This window comes from Vicugna pacos, chromosome 17 (assembly GCF_048564905.1).
Source record: "Vicugna pacos chromosome 17, VicPac4, whole genome shotgun sequence".
NCBI lineage: Eukaryota > Metazoa > Chordata > Mammalia > Artiodactyla > Camelidae > Vicugna > Vicugna pacos.
Genome location: NC_133003.1, coordinates 14,049,004 through 14,072,687, shown reverse-complemented (window position 1 = coordinate 14,072,687; position 23,684 = coordinate 14,049,004). Strand labels below are relative to the sequence as shown.

The following is a 23,684-nucleotide window of genomic DNA, read 5'->3' as shown; positions in this document are numbered from 1 at the left end:
AGTATTTTTTTTTTTAATGCTACTTGTAAATGGAATTGCTTTGTAATCTCCTTTTCAAATGTTAATGCAGAAAATGCAACTGATTTTTGTGTGTTGACTTTGTTGATTGGGAATTGAACCCAGGACCTCATGCATTTGTTAGTCTAAAGTTTTTTATGTAATATTTAGGGTTTTCTAAATATAAGGTCATATAATCTGTAAAGAAAGATAAGCTTACTCCTTTCTTTCCAGTCTGAATGTTTTTTTCTCCTGCCTAATTGTTCAACTAGACCTTTCAGTCCTATGTTGAATAGAAGTGGCAAAAGTGGACTTTCTTCCTGTGTTCCCGAACTCAGATAGAAAGCTTTCAGTCTTTCATCATTAAGTATGATGTTCGCTGTAGGTTTTCATAAATGGCTTTTAGTATGTTGAGGAAGTTTCCTTCTTTATTTTGCTGAATGCTTCTATCATGAAAAGATGTTAAATTTTCTCAAATGCTTGTTCTGCACTGAAATGATTATGTGGTTTTTTTCCTCTTTGTTCTTTAATGTTATTGTATTGATTTTTTTTTAAATAACCTAAATGCCCATCAGTTGGGGGCTATTTTTTTTAATTTTATTTATTTTAATTTTTTTTGGAGGGGGGAGATAATTAGGTTTCTCTGTTTATTTAGAGGAGGTACTAGGGATTGAACGCAGGAGCTATACCCTCCCCATGACACTGATTTTCGTATGTTGAATCATCCTTGCATTCCAAAGAAATCCCACTTGGTTACAGTGTATAATCTATTTAATATGCTACTGGACTTGATTTGCTAGTATTTTGCTGAGAATATTTACATCAATGTTCATAATGGATACTGGTCTATAGTTTTCTTTTCTTGCTAGTATCTCTGCCTGACTTTGGTATAAGGGTAATGTTGGACTCACAGAATGAGTTAGAAAGTGTTCCTTCCATTTCAAATTTCCGGAAAACTTTGAGAAAGAGTGTTATTAGTTCTTCTTTAATGTCTGATAGAATTCACCAGTGAAACCATCAAGTTCATGGCTTTTCTCTGTCAGGAAATTTTTTATTACGATTCAATCTCCTTACGAGTTATAGGTCAGTTCAGATTTTCTACTTATTCGTGATTTCATCTTGGTAGGTTTTGTGTTTCAGGAAATTTGTCCATCTGGGTTATCCAATTTGTTGGAGTATAATTAATTGTTCAGAATACCATATTATAATCCTTTTTTATTTGGATAGAGTTGGTAGTAATGCCCCACTTTTGTTTCTGATTTTAGTCATGTGACTCCTTTTTTTTTCTTCTTACTCTGTTTAGGTAAAGGTTTGTCAATTTTAATGATCTTTTCAAAGAATCTCCTTTTGGTTTCATTGATTTCGTCTATTACTTTTCTGTTCTCTATTCCCTTTCCTCTGCTCTGAAATTTATTATTTCCTTCCTTCTGCTAGCTTTGGGTTCAGTTTCTTCTTCTTCTAGTTCCTGAAGCTGTAAAGCTGGGTTGTTGATTTGCTATCTCTTTTGTTTTTAAATAAACCATCCAATGTGACAAATTTGCCCCTTAGCAATGCTGTCACTGTGCCCCATAGGTTTTGGTATGGATGTGATACTATTTTCTTTCATCTCTAAGTATTTTCTAGTCTCTCTTGTGACATCTTCCTTCATTCATTGGTTGTCAACTCTTACCTCTTCAGCTCTGAATCTGCCAAAAGTACACTTCCACCTCTCAGAGGCCACTTCCTAATTGGCAAATACCCTATTTCCTCCAAGACAGAAGCAGCTCTGTATCACCTCCCTAGAGCATATTTATTCTTAAATACAATGAGGTTTCTTGACTACTTCTCCTTTAAAGGAAAGTACAGAATGCTATGAGAATCCAAGAATACGACTCCAACGGGGCTAAGGAGTAGATAACTGGAAGGTAATGAGTAATGGCCAAAAAATGCCTAAGATTGAAAATGAAGGACAAGTAGTGTAAGATACCTTGAGAGTCAGCAGGGACATGTCATCACAGTACATTGACCAGAGATGGTCCGAGGAACAGGAGAGAAAACTGACTAAGAAAACGTAAAAGATAAGTAATGTGGTTTTACTGACCATTAAATCAAAATAAAAAGAAATCCTAATCATTACCTGCAATCTGTACTGAGCCATCTTCTCCAAGAAGAATATTTCCAGCTTTCACATCTCTTTAAGAAAAAACAAAACAAAACAAGTTACATATTAAAAAGCACCTACTCTTTAGAGTCACACAATTTAAGGAGTTCACAATATTCACAACACTGACAATATTTAAATGCTCTATTTTGCATTAAAGGGTATTAAGGCCAATACAGTTTTAAAAATTATAGTCCCTTGTACTAGAATCCAAACATTATACATAGAAAGCTACAATATACAGATTTTTTACTATAAAATCCAGAAAACCCAAGGTTATTAAATACTTGATGAAGAATGTGACCTTCACTTACTCTCATTTTATCTACTTTTTAAAACACATTGCTTTTTTCCTACACCCTAATACATAATATATGATTAAAATTTTAAAATCATCAGCATGTGGTTAAAAATGAACTATTCTATGTCTGTAGCATAAAGATATGATATAAATTATTCAACCACCTCTATATTTTTATTAGCATCTATAACAACTCAAGTAATACAAAAATGCATTCCTGTCAAAATAACCTAAACATCAATGAAAAGGCCAAGATCCCTCTGACCACCACTCTCAAGTCCAGTATTCTCTCCAAAGTTTCCAATCATTGTCAGTTTAGTTAATAGAATATGTTCCTGTGACATATCTAGGCTTTTCCTCCAAAGCAAATGATATAGTATTACCCATTCAAACCTAAAACTTGTTTCTCTCATGCAAAAATGTGTCAGTAGTACGCAGCAAGATTTAAAACCCCTTAATCCTACAAATAGCTACTCCATTTCCTGATAATCCAGAAAAACTCTCACAATGTACAGGGGATGTACAGGGGGGTTCTCTACAGCATTGTTTGTCATAACAAACTAAAAATGCTAACACAGAAAAAGCCAACAATAGCAGAAAGGTTAAATTAATTCTGTTACATCCATGAAATGGATTAAGGTCAATCAACAAGTTATGACTTGAAATACCCTCTAAGACATAATACATATCAACAAATCTAACAGAACAGTGCATTTTGTATGACACCATTAATGTTACACACACACGTACTTCCCTATACACCAAATGGAGAGCAATGAATTCAGTTCCTTCAGTGGAGAGGAGTGAGACTGGGTCAAGGGGAACAGTGTTTGCCTATCATGTGGGAGTGGACTCATCTATTTACTTTGTAATTAAAAATAAATATAATTAAATAAACAATAGAGAGCCAGCCCTTGAAGCTAGACAAGAAAGAAAAGAGAGGCTAGCTCATGGAAGGACATATTTGTCAGGAAAAGGTACCAGTGAAAAGCATGGCACTTCATCCTTTCCCTGTCACCGTCTTCTTCCCTCCATCTTTAGATATGACTCTTTCTTGGTAAACAACGCACAGCAGTTTCACAACTGTGTGTATACTAAAAGTATACAATACTTTTCCTGAATATCTACTGAAGCATTAAGAAAATCATGTTACTAAGTATTTTGTTCTGCTTATAAAACCATGTAATTTATAGGACCTTCTCCCAGAGGCTGACTTAGAATGGAGTTTGACTCACTTTGTCCCACAAACCTAAAGTCTCTGAACATGGACAGGAGAGAACTGAGGACACTGCCTTCCCCTGTTGACAAAGACCATTCAACTAAGCCAGTCTTGAACCTTCAACTTCCTCCTCTGTGTTTCTGCAGCAGGCTGCAGTACAGAGTGTTAGTACAGAGCATACAAATACAGTATTTCTTGGTCTTTCTCATTTCACGAGTCATATCTGGGTCTGTATCTTAATACATGTCTCTATCACCTGCACTTACTTATTATTACCATTAGTATATAGGTGGCATCTCCCAGATACTCATCAAGTAGATTTAACTAAGTAACTAAATAAAAGACAGTCTGCCTCAAATCCTCTTATAGAGATAAGTGAAACATTAAATGCATCAATTCATCCTCCTACCCATCCATCCATCCAAACACTAAAAAAAACCTTGACTGTTTCCTAACATTGTAAATCAACTACACTTCAAAAAAAAAAAAGAAAAAAAAACTTGTTTCTGGAGAGGTGTAGAATATTAAGTCAATCAATCCAACTAAATAGCAAAATAAAACTTAATTGTCCCCTCCTACCATCCCAGCCCCCAAATGCCACCTCTTAACTCTGTTCCAAATATTAGGGTTATAAACTAATATGATGCAGTCAAATAGGACAGCTAACTATTCGTATAAATAGGAGACCAGTTAAACTATGGTATATCTAAATAATGAAATACTATGAATACTAATAAATATACGTGTTAATATGGAGTAATCTCCACATGTATTAAATGAAATAAGAATACTACACACATCATGTTACCATTTGTCTTTTTTTAAGCAGGAGGGAGAGATATATATAGTATGTTTATACTTATATAAAATTCCTCTCAAAGGAATCAAAAGAAAACGGCAAGAAATGGTTGCTCCCTTTAGACCAGGGTACAGAGGTTCAGGGAAGGAAGGAGAGTTTTTTTTTTAATGCTCTATTTTTCAGAACGGTTAGATTTACATAACAATGGAGACGATAGTGTCTAAGCATTCCTGTATACCTGGCACTCAGTTTCCCCTATTACCAACAGCATACATTAGTATGGTTCTTTTGCCACATTAATGAACCAGTAATGATGCATTACTATTAACTAGGGTCTACAATTTATTCAGATTTTGTAGTTTTAACCTAATGTCCTTTTTCTTTCCCAACTTACTGTATTCCATTTAGCTGTCATGTCTCCTTAGGGGGTCCTCTCTTCTGTGACAGTGTCTTTGACTTTCCCTATTTTTAATGACCTTGACAGTTTTGAGGAGTAATGGTCAAGAAGCTTGCAGGATACTCCTCTAATCGAATTTGTAAGATGTTTCCCTCATTATTAGAATGGTGTTATGAGCTTTGGGAAGGAAAACCACAGAAGTAAAGTGCCATTTTCATCACATACATCATATCCAGGGTACACAGTATCAACATGATTTAGCCCAGCTGATACTGAGAAGACTTGCTTTTTATCATACACCATTTTGCATCATCTGAATTTTTCAGCCACGTATTTGCATCACCTATTCAAATAATGTTTTCTAAGTTTTTATCTTAAGTGAAGAGACAGTAACCCATTTTCTGTGAAGCCTACTCTTTGGCTAACTATTTTTCCTGATCAATTCCTCAGATAATCAATTTATGTTTCCCTTTTCAAATCAAAAATGCCATCCCCAGGACAGCTTCCAAGAGTAAAAGCAGAGGAATATCGTGAAGTGAAATGACTCACTGGACAATCAAACGCACCACAGTCCATCCTCACACACAATAGGACCACTGACCTTTCGAGAAAAAGATCTATAACTAAGTATCTGGAAATCAATACAGTAGTCCTTAATTAAAGAACCTTTTTGACTCCACCACAAAGAATATCAAGCAACCCAGCAGCCCCAACAATTAAACATTCCAGCCACCTGGAAACACAGGAACAGTGAGTTGTTTTTCACACCTTAGTGCCATTTCTCACATGTCACTGCTACACCAAAGTTACAAATTCCTTTTAAAATTAAAAGGAGTATCATAGACACACTTGACTTTCTCACTAGTACAACACATGATTTTCCCCATTACATTTTTATGACTCATCAATAGGCAAAGTTTATGGAAAAATTGAAGAAGACCAAGAAAAGAAACGAATCAAAACAAAAGCTGGAAAACACACTACATTTAGGCATCTTAAACTGACTAAATATCTACCCTTTCTGTTAAAGCTAACCCCTTTAAAAAGGAAAAACATATTTGTGTGGGTAGATACAGAGGGAAAAGTAGAAGTCTAATTTTAGAGACCTGTTCACTCTAGTCAAAACCTCTAAAGCCTAGAGGGTCAAGGAGGAAACACAGCAGAGATGGAGGAAAGTTACTTGACCTGATGCACCAGGCCGACACAAATTTACCTGAAATAACAATTGGACTCTAAGGGTATGAGAAGTAGCAAAACCTACTAAAAACATCCATCTGTGTTTCCTACTAAAAACAACTTTCTCTCAAGCCTGCTGAAGTCTCAGTGCATCTCAGCACAAGTGCAACGAGTGGTTCTCAGTGTCGGCAGCACATTAGAATCTCTGCAGGAGCATTTAAAAGTCCCAATGCCAAGGCCACATCCCAGACCAACTAAATGAATTTCTGGCAGTGGATCCAAGAATCAGTACTTAATTTAAGTTTTCCAGGTGATTCCAATATGAGGGTCTCTGATTTAACCTGTAAGAGAATTTCCATTCCAGCAACGTGGGAAACAAGTTTTCTTCACTTACTACCCAGTCCTTTGCCCCAAGACACACCTCCCCCTGCTACAAACACAAAGAAATGCTGGATAAATTGGTGGGTGAGGGGACTGTCACAGAACTGAAGACGAAATAAAGAAAAGGAAATCCTCCAGTTTCAGAAATAAAAAGGATACACAAGAGTCAGACCTACTGCCCCAAACAGCTTTAAATTCCAACCCTAAACAAAAAACCTGACACTGGGCTGCTTTAAGGTTGAGAGATAGAACTGAGACCCCTTCATAAAGCCAGGACCCTAGGAAGACTGGACCACAATGAAAGATACACTTACCAAAAGGTAAGCCAGTGTAGCCATATTAAAACAAGACCTAATTGTCTTTAATACAAAAGCATTTCCAAGAATAAAAAGGGTCATTATACAACAGAAAAAGGAGTAATTCACCAGGAAGATAACAATCCTGAACCTGTATGTACCCATAACATATCTTCAATCCCGGGGGACTGTAGTTCAAAGGTGTCACTAGGGTTACAGGGCTCTTTCCCACTGACTTCTGGCCTCCACTGTTTTGATGTGAAGTCAGCTCCTCATCACACTGATGCTCTCCGTCTTAGTCTGTTTGGGCTGCTATAACAAAAATACCAGACTGGGTGACTTACACAACCAGTGCTCACTTCTCACCGTTCTGGAGGCTGGAAAGTCCCAAATCAAAGCAGTGGCAGGTTTGGTGTTGGTGAGAATGTGCTTCCCTGTTCAGAGGTGACTACCTTCATGCTGTGTCTTCACATGGCAAAAGGGAAAGGGAGTTCTCTGGGGTCTTTTTAATAAGGACGCTAATCCCATTCATGTGGGCTCTCCCTCATGACCTAATTACCTCCCAAAGGCCCCGCCTCCAATACCACCACACTGAGGTTTGGGTGTCAATGTATGAATTTGGAGGGGACATAAACATTCAGTCTATAGCACTCCCCCTCCATGGTAAGTTGTTTTCCTTTTGCTGACTTCAAGATACTCTCTTTGGGTTTAGGCTTCAATAGTGTGATTATGATGTGTCTATGTAGAGATCTCTTTGTGTTTCTCTTAATTGTGGTTCGTTAAGTTTCTTAAATTTGTAATTAATGTTCTTCCTCACATTTGGAAGTTCCGGGCCATTACTTCTTTCAATATTTTTTCTGTCCCTTTTATTCATTTAGCCAAATGAGAGCTTATATATTTAACAAAGTAGATGTTTCAGTCATACAAAATTGAGCACAGATTGAATTTGTGCCTGAACTTGATATGAATTAGTTACTGTTTTCTAAAATAGACAGTGGACTTAATGTATATTTCAGGTTAATTTTACTATTAACTATAAAAAGTCTGCATATGTAAAGGTTTAGGAAAAAGAATATACTTCTATCCATGTTCTGAAGTGAAGATTCTGGCTTTTAAAAAGAGAGATGGATATATTAAATGAAAGAAAACAACACATGGCATATTTAAAGAGTAATTCAGTGGCAGATCTAAATTCTGTTGAGTTAGTAACTAAAAGCTATAACTGATATTGAACCAATGTAAGCCCAGTTTCACTGATCAGCACAAACTTTCCTAGGCAGCTTTGGAAGCAGGCTGCCTAAATTCAGACCCCAGCTCTGTGCCTATAAATAGTACCAATTTATAAAATTGTGAAGATTAAATGAGGTCAGGTAGAAAATGCATTTAGAATAGTATTTAGCTTAGTATTCACAAGTTTCCATGCATGCTTAGCTGTCAGTATTATTTACACTAGAGGTCGACATTTTCTTTTTTTTTAATGTTTTTATTTTTTATTGTAGTATAGTCAGTTTACAATGTTGTGTCAATTTCTGGTGTACAGCATAACGTTTCAGTCTTACATATACATACATATATTCATTTTCATATTCTTCTTCATTATAGCTTACTACAAGATATTAAATATAGTCTCCTGTGTTATAAGAAGAAATATCTATTTTATATATAGTAGTTAGTATCTGCAAATCTCAAACTCCCAACTTATTCCTTCCTACCCCTTTTCCCCTGGTAACCATAAGTTTGTTTTCTATGTCTGTGAGTCTTTTTCTGTTTTGTAAATAAGTTCATTTGTCTTTTTTTTTTTTTTAAGATTCCACATATAAGTGGTATCATATGGTATTGTTCTTTCTCTTTCTGGCTTACTCCACTTAGAATGACCATCTCCAGTTCTATCCATGTTGCTGCAAATGGCATTATTTTATCCTTTTTACAGCTGAGTAGTATTCCACTTACACATACACCAATAGTAAATATTTTAGGCTTTGTGGCCCAGATGTTCTCTGTCACCACTACTTTATCACTGCAGTGCGAAAACCAGCCATTGACAATTGGTAAATGAATGGGTATGGCTGTGTTTTAAAAAAGAAACAAAAACAGAAAAATAGGTATCAGGCTGGATTCAGCCTGTGGGCCAGAGTTTGTCAATCACTGATGATCCATATGGCTGAAAAAAAATTTTTTTTCCTCTCACGTAATAGTCAGGGCATGAGTGACAGACATCAGGATGGTGACTGCACAGTCAGTGACTCAGTGTCTCACATTTTACTGCTCTACCATCTCTCCGTTCTTGTCACTTTAGTACAAGATGCTTTACTATCACATCCACATTTCAACAGAAGGAAGGAAAGGGCAAATAGAGATTATGCCACTTTCTATCAGCAGTAGTTCTCAGGATATGTGGCAATGTCTAGAGACATTTTGGTTGTGACAATGGGCACCGGGGGAGGTGCCCCTGGCATGTAACAGGTAGAAGCCAGATATGCTGCTCGACACATTCTACTGTGCACAGGACAGCCCCTGCAGCAAAGGACTGCCCCGCCCAGATGTCAGTAGTGCTGCGGCTGATAAAACCAATTAAGGGCACAGCTTGGAAACAGTACACACTTTTGTTCTCATCACAGTGGCTGAAAATTAAATCACACGGTCATATCTGGGCTGCTTGGGAGATTATGAAATGTGGCCTTTCTTCTGGATGGTCATGTGCCCAGTAAAAAAATGCCATTTAAAAAAAATTCTAAAAGAAGGGGAGACATATTAGAGGCCAATTAGCAGTCTCTGGCACATTCCTTTCTAGAGGACTGCTTGATGAATATGGAGTCAGAACTGAGGTAATAACTGAATTATACTCATTGTTAGTATTGAAGTATGTATCCACAGGTTATCACCATTCAAAGGACAGGAATCCTATTTTTCAGGGCACCTTTTCTTCTTGACAGCGTGAGAAATCAATTTCCAAATTGTTTACTCTTTGGTCATGTCTCCTTTTCAGTCATGTGTTAACACATTATTTTAACTAGGTACAAAATAATTGATTAGGTACAATTTTAGATGAAACATCCTATTGTCTTAAAAATATACCTTCATCAGTGTTTCCAAGATTACTAGTTTACATATTATTCCTTAGACTCAATTGCTCTCCTTTATCCCTATAAAGAGAAAGTTTCCTTTGTAAGACTTAGGAGGTTGAAAATTTAAACCGCTAGAAAGAATTATCCATTTTTTCCTTGAATGAGATATTTTTATAGGTGGCTGATGTCATCTATTATATATTGATTTTTCTTTAAAATGCTTCTGTTCTCAGGAAAATGTAATCCAAGTTTGTGTGTAGAGGGGAGGAGATATCTTGCTTTTTCCCTCCATATTCTGATTACTCTTTAAGATCTCAGTTTTACAAGGTGATAGTTGGTCCAATTTGTTAGCGTATAATTGTTCATTGTAGTCTCTTATGATCCCTTGTATTTTTGTACTATCAATTGTAATGTCTTCTTGTTAATTTCTGATTTTATTTATTTGAATCCTCTTTTTTCCTTGGTGAATCTAGGTAACAGTCTAGTCTATTTATCTTTCTAAGAAACCAGTTCTGGAGGGGAAGGTATAGCTGAGTTGTAGATTGCGTGCTTAGCATGCACGAGGTTCTGGGTTCAATGGCCGGTACCTTCACTAGGATAAACAAACAAATAAACAAACAAACAAACCTACCTAATTTCCCCTTCCCACACCCCCAGGAATGGGGAAAGAAACTAATTCTTAGTTTCACTGATCTGTCTGGTTGTCTTTTTAGTTTGTATTTCATATATTTACACTCTGATGTAGGTATTTAATTTCCACCTGCTAACTCTGGGCTTAGCCTGTTCTTCTTTTGTTGTTCCTTACAAGTAGGTGATTTTTAAGATTATATTTTGTTGTGTTCTTCCACTCTTTTTCTACCTTCTTTGATTTCAACTGAGCATTTTATATGATTTTATTTTTCTCTCCTCTCTTAGCGTATTAATTCTTCTTTTTTCCCCTTTTCAGTAGCTGCCCTAGAATTCACTATATACATTTATAACTAACCCAAGTCCGCTTTCACACAGCACTGTACCATGTCCCTGAGTTTTCTTTTAATCTCATATACTCTGGACTGGGTATTATAGTTTTGCAACCCAGAACTGTCAACAGGCATAGACCAAAAAAAAGCTCCAAGCCTGTTCTCCGTGGCCAAAGGATCAGGAAAAGGGCAGTACAGCTCAGACCTAGCAGGGATCCTATCCCCAACCACATAGCTGGAGCGGCAGGCTTGCCCACCATGCCGGAACCAGAGATGCCAACACAGACCAGGCAGGGAACTCCACCACTCAAACCATGTCTAGTGCAGGAGATAGGCCCATGCTGCTTACAGCAGCATCAACAGTGAGCCCAGCTGCTATCTCCCATTCTTCCACCCAGCAGCAGAGAGTGACCCAGGCCTGGCACCTCTTGGTTCTCCATACAGTGGCAAAGGAAGACTCAGCACAGGGTCTCCCAACTCCCCACCCAGTAGCAAAACGTGGCCCAGAGAAGTACCTTTCATGTCCACAGGTAATACCAGAGAATGAATGGGAGTCCAACTGGCATGAGGTGGCCTGGCCCACAGGGTGAGCCCGAGGAAGTGCTCATAGACCCACAGGCTCTGCCACTATCTCCCACCTTTCACATAGCAGCACCAGGCCTGGGGAAGTGCACTCTGCTCCCATGGGTGGCATCAGCAGGGACTGAATAGAGAGCCCCAGCAGTGCCACGTGAACAAAATAAACCAGAACACCACTGCAAAGGCTCTAAAACTCAGGTCAATTGCCAGCTAAAATAGATTATTTCAACATATTATTATTTCAATAGGATCAAGAGTCTCCTAACATAAAATCCAAAACATTCATGATACAGCTTTTTAAAAAAATCACTCAGCATACCAAAAACCAGCAAAAACTTCAATAAGAAAAGACACTCTCAACACCAAGATGAATCAGATGTTGGAATTATCTGACAAGAGTTTTAAAGCAGCCGTCATAAAAATGCTTCTAATATGCAATTTGGAATTCTGAAAACCAATGAAAAACAAAATCTTAGCAAAAAATAAAGAAAGCTATAAAAAAATGAGTTATAGAACTAAAAACCTACACTAATTGAAATAAAAAACTCAGTGAATGAGTTCTAGAGTAGAATGGAGAGGACAGAAGACAGTCAGCAAACTTGAAAATAAGCCAAGAAAACTTACTCAAACAAACCGAACTGAGTCTCAAGGATTATGGTTCAATAACAAAACATCTAACATTTCTATCATTAGAGTCCCAGAAAAAGAGGAGGGAAAATGGGTTGCAAAGGTAGTCAAAGAAATAATGACTGAAAACTTCCCAAATTTGCTGAAAGACAAAAACCTACATATTCAAGAAGTTTGAGAATCCCAAACAGGATAGACCTAAAGAAATCCACACAAAGAGATATCATAATTAAACTTCTGAAAATCAAAGACAAAGAAACAATCTTGAAAATAGCCACAGAAAAACAACAGATTGCCTACAGAATTTCAACTCACATGACAGATTTCTCATCTGAAAACATGAAGGCCAGAAAAAGCAGCACAGAGTCTCTCAGGTGTTGAAAGAAAAGAACTGTCAACTACCAATTCTCATATCCAGGGAAATAATCAGGATATAAAGTTATCCTCAAATGAAGGAAAACCAAATGCAGGGACTAAACAAATGTGTATTAACACTGAATCTATCACCATTTGAATTCTTGTTATCTATACTCAGGAACTGAACAGATAAAAATAGCCAGAAACACCTGAACCATGAAATGTTATACAGCTTTTCAAGTATTCTTTTATTTAAAAAAATAAATTTTAATTTAAAAAAGGTATTTTACAAAGAACTTTTAATAATTTGAAAAAATACTCAAGATACAACATAAAAGAAACAAAAAGCAACAGACAAAATTATATATACCATTTTGTTTTAAATAATTTTAAGTATATAAAAGAAACTGGGGTGGGGGGTGGGGGCAGAGGTCAGTGGTAGAGCACATGCTTAGCATGCACCAGGTCCTGGGTTCAAGCTCCAACACCTCTATTAAAAAAAAAAAAAAAAGAAAAAGAAAAAAGGAAAGAAAGAAACTGGAAAGGAATATTCCAAAATGTTATCAGTGATTGCAATGACTGACTCCTGACAGGAAATTAGGAATTTTTTCCTGGTTTTGTATTTTCTAATTTGACTGAGGTATTTGTTGCTTTTAAAATACTTACTAGCTTTGTAACCACAATGTACTGGAATTAGTAATACAAAGAACCATGTTAACACTCAAGAGATTATGACTAATTGTGCAAAAGAATGGGGAATGGCCTCAAGGAAATGATACAGCACAATTATCACTGCACTTATCCAAAAGAGAAGAGTGTTGTCATTTACATACCTGTGAATCTGTCCATTTTTATGCAGGTATTCCAACCCCTCCAGCACTTCTCTGAGTATTGTAGCAATGGTAGCTTCATCTAGGACTCCACTTTTATGTTCCCCCTTTGCCACAATGTGCTTAATAATATCCAGAACAGAACCTGAAAAGAGAAGACACAGTTTTCCATAATTTTTAACTCATTCAATATAATTCAGAGCCATTTTGAAATCAAAGCACATATAAACCTTTTCATAAACTTAGCTGTGTAGGAAAGAAAGGAAAAGATAGCAAATATAAGGAAATAGAGAAGTTTAAAATTAATAACTTACCCTCAATTCTACTCTAAAACAGAAAGCAGCCCACTAATACCCAAATAATAGTGTTACACCAGCATCTCTTTTAGACTTCTAATGAGAATATGAAAAAGGTAACAGGATTTTTAATCACCTCTGAAGAATCCCTAAGAAAACCATGCCCATCAATAATTCTTTAGTATAAGATATCACTAACCAATTAGGCTTCCAAAACCTCTCAGTATGCAATGTTGTATGAATAAAGACATAAAAACAATTTAAATGTAGGTCAAATTACAGAAGAAAACTTGGAAAGTAAATATCACATGTATATGCAAATTAATGAGTTAAAATTATGTTCCAGGTTAATAAATAACAGAAATAAAATAAGGAAGGCAAAGAAAAATATGAGAAGAATAAAAATGGCACTTCTCTTTAAACAGCAGCCCAGATGTATTATCAATTCTGTTCTCCCAGGATGGGAAATAATGCTCCCACTAAAAATTAGGGAGAGGGAGGGAAAAAACACCCATATAGTCATTAAAATCACTGAATGCTATCTACCATAACTGATGACTAATTTTTTTTTTAAAGTTTGCAGGACATCAGTAAGATTTCTGACAGTACAATGGCCCATAAAGATCACAGAACCAAAATAAAACAATCTCCAATATTAAAAATTGTGCCAAGGAGTCTGGTACATAAACTGCACTGAAATGACTGGATGCCCATTTTCTTAGCACAAGACCTCAATATTTGAGACTAAAATTAAAACAAACACTTCTGTTGAAAACATGGCCTGGTGGGTGCTTTTTATTTCACACACTTAAGAAGAAAAATATACTTCCAAATAGATGGAAAGAAGTGGTCTACATGGAATCCTTGAAAACATGAGAGGACTGAACACTTGTTTACTTTAGCTCTCACTTGAAATCCACTAATTTGGTAAACTTGATAAACTTGATAAAAAGGGCATAAACCCAGAATAAAAAAGAAAACAAGAAAGAAGATAAGAAGAGAGCACTAATTTTCTGGAAGAGAGAAAGCAGAAAAAGTAACTGACTATACAGAGCGGAGAAATCTGAAACTTTAGTGCCTGCAGAGGAGGTATGCCAATTAGAAAATTAAGTAGATTCCTACCTAGAGCTTGAGAAAGGCTCAGAAAACATATACCAAGGGCCACATAAGGGGAGGTGAGGCGAGACTGAAGGAAAGGGCTGAACACAGGAAAACTGGCTGAAAGTTCATATAAGGCAGAATAAGATTCCCAGATCCCTTCTTCCCACCCTGGAAGCCAGGCCATTACCACTCCCCACCTCCAGCGGGAGACAGGCAGTTTCAACTCTGCAGACAAAGAACCAGGGACGCTCCAGATTCTAGGTAACATTACCACACTGTGATCCACAAAGAGGGGGCCTAAGGAAGTTTTGTTCTGTTTAGTTTAACCAGTCACACATCAACCCCCAAAGCAAAATGACTATACCAACAGGCCATGTGTTTTATTCTTCTGAGAAATCCAGGCCACATAAGAATTGCTTGCTAAAAAGACATATATATAAATGCCAATTGAGTTAAATGTATGTAATGTAAAGAATATCTAAAATAAAGAATGCAAAGAGAGAAATCCCTACTAGGAATTAGACACACAACTTATTCATTCAACAATTAAGTCATATTATATGAGATCTAGAACTAGGTGCCACAGAATATGACAAGATATATATGGCAAGATTGTTGACTCTCAGGGAACTTCTAATCTGGTGGATTGAATTGATGGAGCCACAAAGACTCCAAGGCACATCAAAGTAATTAGATCTGTACTTTTAAATAGTTTGAAGCAGGAACTCCTTTCCAAAATCTTAGAAGATTTTTATTGATTTCACATCATTCAATGACCAACAGGGAAATTAAAGCAATGTACATCCCCAGGCTATGTCCAGAACAGATACAGCAAACAAGGCTATAAGAAGAAGCCCCCTCTTCCCTGGGATAACAACGTCTTTTCAGTTTCAGTCTCCCAACAGTATGATTTTTATAGGTGGAGGGATGATCATGCCACTATGACCTTCACCCTTAACTGACAAATCTTAGTCCTGGAAGGTTTCCCCTAGTTTTCCACATGATTTCCTCAGCTCTTGCGGCACCTAACATGATGATGGTGCTTACAATTCTCCCTCATCAGATATCAAAATTACACAGAAGTCTTCATATCAATGAAGATAAACATGAAGGTAAAATATGCAAAGCAAAGGAAAACTGTAGATTATTACTGAATGATTCAAATTAATATCTAAAGGAAAGTAGGCATCATGAAGGCAGGCAATATTAGCATATACGGTATTATGTCCTTGGCCACAATCTGGAAGAAATATTCTACAGAGATAATCTGTTCTTGAACTTTAATATGTGAAGGAATTACTTGCAAGCTAGTTTAAAATGCAGATTCCCAGACCTTACAGACGGTCATTCAAGAGATCTGAGGTAGGGCCCAAGAAGTTGCATTTTAACAACCCAGGCAACTCGATGAACACTGCCCACTGAAATCCAAGGACTTCTTAGAGTAAAAGCAAGTGAACTAAATAATGGAAGATGAGGGATTTGGTACAAATTCTATAACAAAGCAAAAAATATTAAAATGTAGATCATCTATTCCCCAAAACTATCTCATGTCTACCTTCATAGCCTATGGCACAGAATATTTAAAAAGCAATTCATGACACAACATTGTAAACTGACTATAACGCAGTAAAATAAAATTAAAAAACAGTTTTTAAAAAGCAATGTAAAACTTTTAATTGCCTGAGAAAATCATTGCTAAATATTAAAATAACATTGAAAGGGGAGGGAAACAGCTCAGTGGTAGAGCACATGCTGAGCATGGTTCAATCCTCAGTACCCCTATTAAAAAAAATAATAATAATAATATTGAAAAAGTGGTGAAGCTGCTAGTTTAAGAAACTTGATAAATCAAATTAACTCAATCAAATTAAATACTCAGTTAATACGTTCAATTCCGCAGTTTATTTTTATGACAAAACACGAGTCCAAGATTAACTCATTCATTTTAGTTACCAGTATCTTACCGAGAAGGTTTAACCAGTCCTTAGTCACCAGGTGTTGTGTCTTCCTGAGCCCACATAAGTTTTCAAAGGGGCCAAAGTTTATTTGGTCTGAGTATTTCATTTCAGATCAAGAGACAGACCCTGCACTGTTGCTTGACTATCCAAAGCAGGTCACTCTCTTTTTCTAAGTTTAATTTTAATTATTTTTATTTAAAATTCTTTTAACACTTTATTTTTTTCTGTTTTTTTTTGGGGGGGGGGAGCAATTAGGTTTATTTACGTATTTATTATTACTTATTTTAATTGAGAATACTGAGGATTGAACCCAGAACCTCATGCCTGATAAGCATGTGCTCAACCACTGAGCTATACCCTCCCCCTATTTTTATTTTTTGACTTACAGAGTTGTATTAGTTTCTGGTGTACAGCATAGTGATTCATTTATACATATACAGACATATTCTTTTTCATTACAGGCTACTACAAACCATTAAATAAAGTTCACTGTGCTATACATACAGTAGGAAAAAGCCAGTCACTCTTAATACCAAGTATTTCTACCTAGGTCCTGCTCAGGGCCAATGAAGTCCCATACTTTTTATCTCCTAGAAGATGACAAACTTGAGAGCATCCCCAAACAACAAAATCATTTTCTAAGACAGTGAATTTCAATCAGCTTTCTGCATTTCTACAGTTCATCCCTTTAAGTCCTACAGGTGCTTCTTTCTCTTTTCCTTTCAGAGGCTTTCCTAATTACTTTGATTTCTAAAAATTTTATATTGCAGTTTAGCACTAATAAATCATAGAAATAGCTATTTAGATCAAAAGTGATTCTAATTTCTAAAGGTTAACCTTCTATACTAATAAATCCAAACACTCAACATCTGAGTTTTAACTGTTTAACAAAAGATAAGAATATTATAGTCATAAATAAGGAACTATTACAAAATAATTACAACAGTGACATACCTAACCTTAACCACTGATGCCTAACTGATGCGTTAAAGAGTGCCAATTGCGATTCATTTTATGATTAATTAGCTTATTAAATTCTACCTCAGTACAATGCTGCTAAATAAAAAATATGCTTTTGTTTCAAATATTTTGGCTGAAAAACTTAATGTGAAAGAACAGAGCCTATATATATATGTTAACTCTTACTATTTATATTTTTCAATTATTCAAATGGAGACCCTGTTTATGAGTGGTCCCCTCCTCTCACCCTCTCTGCTCCAGCTGTGATCCCCCATCAGTTTCCAAGACACACCATACTTTCCCATCCTGCCTCCAGATCCTCTCCATACAGTGCTCCCTTTCCTGGATCCCTTCTGCTACCTTCCCCCGATATCACCTCTACCTCCCACTCCACCCGGCTAATTATCACCTAATATTCCTGTCTCCTGAAGAGCCTCACCTCCTGAGGGCAGTCTCTGTTTATCCCACAACATCCACTCTCTCTCAATAAAGTTAGATTCTCCTAATACCTGTTCCCATGGCACCTGCTACTTTTTCATGGCACTAGACACACTTATAATTATTTAATTATTTAACTATCTCCTTATTAGCTATAAGGCCCATTAGAGCAAGGAATCAACAGTATGATTCACCAATGTACTGATAATTGGTAAGTATTTGATGAAAGGCATTTTAATTGAGCTATCCTGACAGTTTCCTCCTATTAAAAAAAAAAAGGTTTAAGTTGTGCTTAGTTCTACCTTTGATCTTCTAAATACTGCTTAATATCTCTCTTCAGTTTAAATGTGTATTCACTTTAATAACTATAAAAAATTAATTTTCCTAAAAAGATGCATAATTTTTAATATTTTAAAAATAAACATTTAGATTAAAGATTATGTTGACTCATAAAATTTTAAGTAATTACAAAAAGAATTAGTGCCTGGAACATGTTTGGAAATTATCCTCCAGAAAATCTGCTGAATACTATGCTGGAAAAATCGGGCACCACCACAGGAAACTTAAGACCAGGAGGAACAGACAGTTACGTTGAAAAGACATCCCACCCAGCTACATATCCTGCCCTTTCTGTGGTCAGGACATATACTCACTAAGAGAGGAAAAGGGATTCTTTAAAAAAAAAATTTTTTTTAAGGCATTCTGCTTAGGAGTAGCAGAAGGAATGGGCTGGCATACAGCTATGGATGAGAGAATTAAGCAGACAATTTATTCCTATTTATCAGAGGACTTTTTAGCAAAACATTAAAAAGGTTGTATTACACATTTTTGTAAATTACAAGTAAAGAAAATTATGCTATAGGTGATCAGTAATGAAAGATACAGTATTACCTAATATTCCCATATCTGTCCATACTGAAAGAACCATGCTTGACCACCATCTTGAAAGGTGGTTGGTGTTAGCAAGGCTTCCAACCATCATATGAACAGGGCTTTTAACAAAGCAATCCAGTTTCTCCAGTGTGTCACTAATGGGATTGAAACAAAAAGGTGATTCTGGCTACACTGAAAAGCATCAAATAACAAGGGATTATTAGTATTAGTGACTAAAATTTCTTGTGCACCTGCTACACGTCAGCACAGTGGTGGATGCTTTACATATTCATCTCGTTTACTCCTCCCCAATACTCCGAAATGTAAAAAGGTATCCCCTCTTAACAGACAAGTAAATAGGTTCAAAGAGTTTGCCCAATGACACAACTGCTAAGTAGGAAACCTGGAATTTAATTCTAAAGCCTAAAGACTCTCCTTTAAAGCCTCTCTGGGGAAGTAACATGTTCAATGAGCAATGGTACTGAAATGGCAAACAAACACAAATGATCTTTTCTGTAACCCTACAATCCAAAATGGAAACTCATGCTCCCACACAAAATAGATATGCAAACAAGCAGCGCAGTGATGGGAAAGTCAGGCAGCTCCATCACTCGCTCGTCCCCTCCATCTTGCCACGTGACTCAAATCCATGCTGTGGCAAAATGTCTAATCTACTACATGGCATGGGCCTTCAGGTAACCATAACAAAATCTTCAATCTGTACATATCAAGGGCCCACTGTTTTCAACGAGCAATAGTTGCATTTTACTCTAAGGACTAAAGCAGACATAACTGTAAATATAATACTGCAGGATAAAGTACAATATTAATTATGTTAAAATGGGGGGACCAAAATTTTCTGTGTAAGAGAAAAGAGATTCAAAATCTGTAACATTAAACTTAAATTGGAAATATTAATGTTAAATCATGATTTATTTTTAATATGCTGTATTTCTAAGCTCTTTCAACTCAAAGCAATGAAGAAGTAGTAACGACGAGCATCCCAAGCATCCAAGTTATACTTTCTAAATACCATTTCCCATAAAAAGGATCAGAGATCCTCAGAGTATTGGCTAATTCTGGGTCTGAGGAAAGCAATATAAATGTGAGTCTAGGAAATCTTGAACCAAAAACTAAGGAAGCTACCACAGATTGAAGGATTCATGTAAAAAGGACAAGAGAGTCAGCTTGAAGGGACTCCCATTGGCAAAATTTTGGATAACCCGAGCATCAAAAAGAATAGATTATAATTGATTGAAAGACACTGAATACATAAAAATCCTTGAGTCTATATAATGATATTTCAAAAAAATGAAAGCCTCACTCAATGGGAAAAAAGGGGGAAAATAAACACCCTCTCATTTGCTACCACTGGCAGTAATTTTTAAGCTAACTCTTCACTCTGAAAATTGGTCCTTAAAAAAATAATTATTTATCCTGCCTTTTTGGTAGGAACTATAGTATAGATTAATCAAAAAGCCCCAGTTAATAAGGGAAAAAAGTTCCTTTTCAGAAAAGAATGCCAGTTTAAAAAAAAAAAAGATGCAATAAGAAAAATTACCATTCTGCAACCTCTGACAAAATAACTGATTCAAACAATTGTCAATGGATGCTAAAAATCCTGAGACAAAAGACTTCTGGGGAACTGGATTCACAGTGCCAAAGTATCATCCCACAGATCACTTGCTAGCTGCAGAGGGAAATAAAGCTAACTTTTCTATGGGGAGGCTTGGCCGTCATAATCTTAAGCAACCAAAATTAACATCATCATTAAAGATACAACCACATAGCAAATACTACTTGCTGCTGTGATGCACTATGAGGTACACAGCATCACTTACAAAATATTCTGTCCAAATAAGCCTTGAGGCATAATTCTCAATTTGTAGTAAATAAAGGAATATACATCAAGTTAAACATCACTTGGAAGAAATAACCAGATAAACCCAGAATGTGGGACATTCTACAAGATAGACACTTTCCGACCAGAACCTTCAACAAGTGTGTAGCATGGAAGAGAGGAAGTGGGAGGGAACCCTCCTAGATTAAGAGCAACTGGAAAGTCATGCCAACCAAATGCACTGTGTGAAACTTGTCTCAGCTCGCACACCAGTATCATTAGCACATACTGTATTCTCAGTGTCTCCTCAGTAGCAAATGGCCATGAAAACCAAACCAGGACAGAAAAGAATATCTGTATGAACTTTCCAAACCACGGAAGCCGACATTTCCTTGTACTCACCTCCACTTAGCAGCTTCATGACTAGCCACAGCTCATCTTTTACCACAAAAGATGTGTAGTAAGACACAATATTGGGATGATGGCACTGACTCATGGCTTGAATTTCTTTCTACAAAGAAGAGAAAACATGGTAATTTGTTATGTGCAAGCCTAAAACAACACTAAAGTCCTGATTTGGGAATGCCAAGACTATGTTGCAACCTTTCTGGAATTTCCATGGCCCTGACCTCCTCAAGAATGGTTAAACCAAAAAACCACTTGGTTCCCCTCAGTCTATTCTGACTCTAGCCGTCCATTCACTACACTAGCAACCTCTGAAACTAGAAACATGCACTGTTTATCACACCCCGGCGCAGCACCACAGGGGCCTCCACTAGGACACATATTTTTACTTCAAGGTGCCCTTGAAGAACCATCTTGGAAAATCTGGTTTTACAGTCACAGAGGGTAATTACTAATAAACAGAGGGTGATTTTTTGTTTGTTGGTTGGTTTTTCCCCCTAAATATTATTTCATCTCATTTTTATGAAATGATTAATAATACTCACTTTAAAAAGTCCACAAATGAAATCCAAAGTAGAAATGTGAGCCAAAAGCACGTTTATGTACACTATGTCAGTTAACAAATTTAAACTAGATTTGGTGTGATAAATGCCTTAGAAAGGCCCTGTGTGATCAGGGTCCCACTTACCTCTCCCTCATTCCTACTGTCTGTCACTGACCCTACCCCCGACACACCCCGGTCCCATGATCCTGCCACAGTGACTTCAAGTGAGCCTCTCCTAACCATGGACATCTAATCCTATTGTTCCCTCGGACTCAAGTACATTTCCCTCATTTTCACCTGACTAAAAATACCAATTCCCCCCTTCTGATTTCAGCCAAAATACCATTTATTCCAGCTCCCCAGGTGAAGTTAGCTTTCCCTTCTCTTGGATTCCAAGCTCCCTGCATATCTCCCTACCTGATGGCACACGTGTACTGGACAGTAAGGTGCTTACCTGTCTGTCCTTCCCTGCCAGATTGAGAGCTCCAAGTAGGCAAGTACTTAAAACTTGATTCCTACACAGGGTGGAAATAATCATACTATACTGGAACTGCCTACTGACTTTCTGTATCCCTCACAAACTGTAAGTGCAATGAGAGCTGAGACCCTGTATTACTGGTACGTATCATTGTGCCTGGCACATAGTATACCCTCAGTAAATATCTGTTGAATTAATGAAACCCTACAGTACTTTATAAAGCTTTTTACCCCTTGATGTATTTGCCCTATGCTCTTGGTATTTGTTCACTAAGATCAATTGAATAAAAGTTGTCCATTATCCCTGATTTCTAAGAAATGTTCAATAAATGTTAGTTTTCCTCCTCTCATCTTCTCTACTGGAATGTAAATTCTTTTATGGCAAGGACTTTGCTGTGTGCATTTTTGCTACCAACTAAGTCACTAGCACAGTCTGTACTAAAAACTAAGTAAACATGAAGGATAAAGAAAAAGGAACTAAAGTAAGCACCTGCCTATTGACATAGTTACACAGGATTTGAAAAGATAAGATATGTACATACGAGAGGGAATATACAGCACAGCATATACGTGCCAAATGAGCAGTAAAAATAGTAAATGTTACAAGAATCCATAGGAAGAAACAACTAAGGTAGGCAAGAAGTCTTCACAGAGGAGGTGGGAACTGTGTTTAATTCAGCAGGATGTGGGATATTACAGCAGTATAAGGTAAGAGGCACATATAATTAACAAAAAAAAGGATGAAATACACAAGACAGATTCTAGGACACAGGAGTAAACCTGTCTAAGGTAAGCAGTTCATGCTTTCAACAGAAACTTAACAAGTGCCTACAATGTGCCAGGCACAGTGCTAAGTGCTTGACCACAACAGTAAACCCTCATGAAACTTATAGCCTGGTGAAGATGTCAGACACATACTAATTTACAACACAGATTAATAAAAAGTTTGATACTAGATACTACACAATTTCATTGGAGAGGTAAAGTATCAAAAAATAGGAGTGACAATCAGGGATGGCTTCCTTTAAGAAGTTTTACTACATTGACACTGAAATAGGAAAGATAAGTACGTTTTTATGGGTTTTGATTGTTTAATTACCTGGGACCATGTCACTGTAACTGTGTTCAAGAATTTAGGCCTCACCCTAACAGGAATGGAAAGGCATCAAATGTTGAACTGTATTTGTTCTATCACAGAAGTCACTCAGGCTGCGATGCGGAAAACACACGAGAGAAGGCAGCACTAAGCGGAAAGACTCTGTTTAACATTGTTGCCACGATCTGGGTGAGATGATCATGGCCTGAAAAATAATAAAAAGCTAATTTCTCAGTTTTGAAAATTGTACTATGGTTATGTTACTCTTAGGAGATGTTGGGTGAATAGCATACGGGAACTTTTCGTACTGCTCCTGCAACTCTTTCATAAGTTTAAAAGTATCATTAAATAGAAATTTAAAAAAACTAGTGACAATATGAATGAAAAGAAAGGGAGGAGTCAAGAGATAATACTATCGAGGTGCAAACAAGAGGACCTGGTGACTAACTGGATGTGAGAGGTGAAAGAGAGAGAAATCACACAGGAGAGTGACAATTAACGCAGAGCTGAGGTCAGATCACCCAAGGTCTTAAATGTTCAGCTACACATTTTGAGCTTTACTCTGAGAAAAGG

The 23,684-nt window shown here is 36.7% G+C and overlaps 1 protein-coding gene and 1 non-coding gene across 2 annotated transcripts in view; both read right to left on the bottom strand.

Annotated features, from left to right (window-relative positions):
* The window catches only part of OXSR1 (oxidative stress responsive kinase 1), a 70,398-nt gene that overhangs the window by 26,061 nt on the left and 20,653 nt on the right, over nt 1-23,684 (bottom strand). The window contains exons 3-5 of the mRNA XM_006200651.2: nt 20,992-21,100; nt 13,127-13,268; nt 2,114-2,169 (exon numbers count right to left, since the gene is read on the bottom strand). Coding sequence (XP_006200713.1) covers nt 2,114-2,169; nt 13,127-13,268; nt 20,992-21,100 — 307 coding nt within the window. The remainder of the gene's footprint in view (nt 1-2,113; nt 2,170-13,126; nt 13,269-20,991; nt 21,101-23,684) is intronic.
* Nucleotides 16,768-16,839, bottom strand: TRNAD-AUC (transfer RNA aspartic acid (anticodon AUC)). The gene has a single exon. It is a non-coding gene; the product is annotated as a tRNA-Asp (tRNA).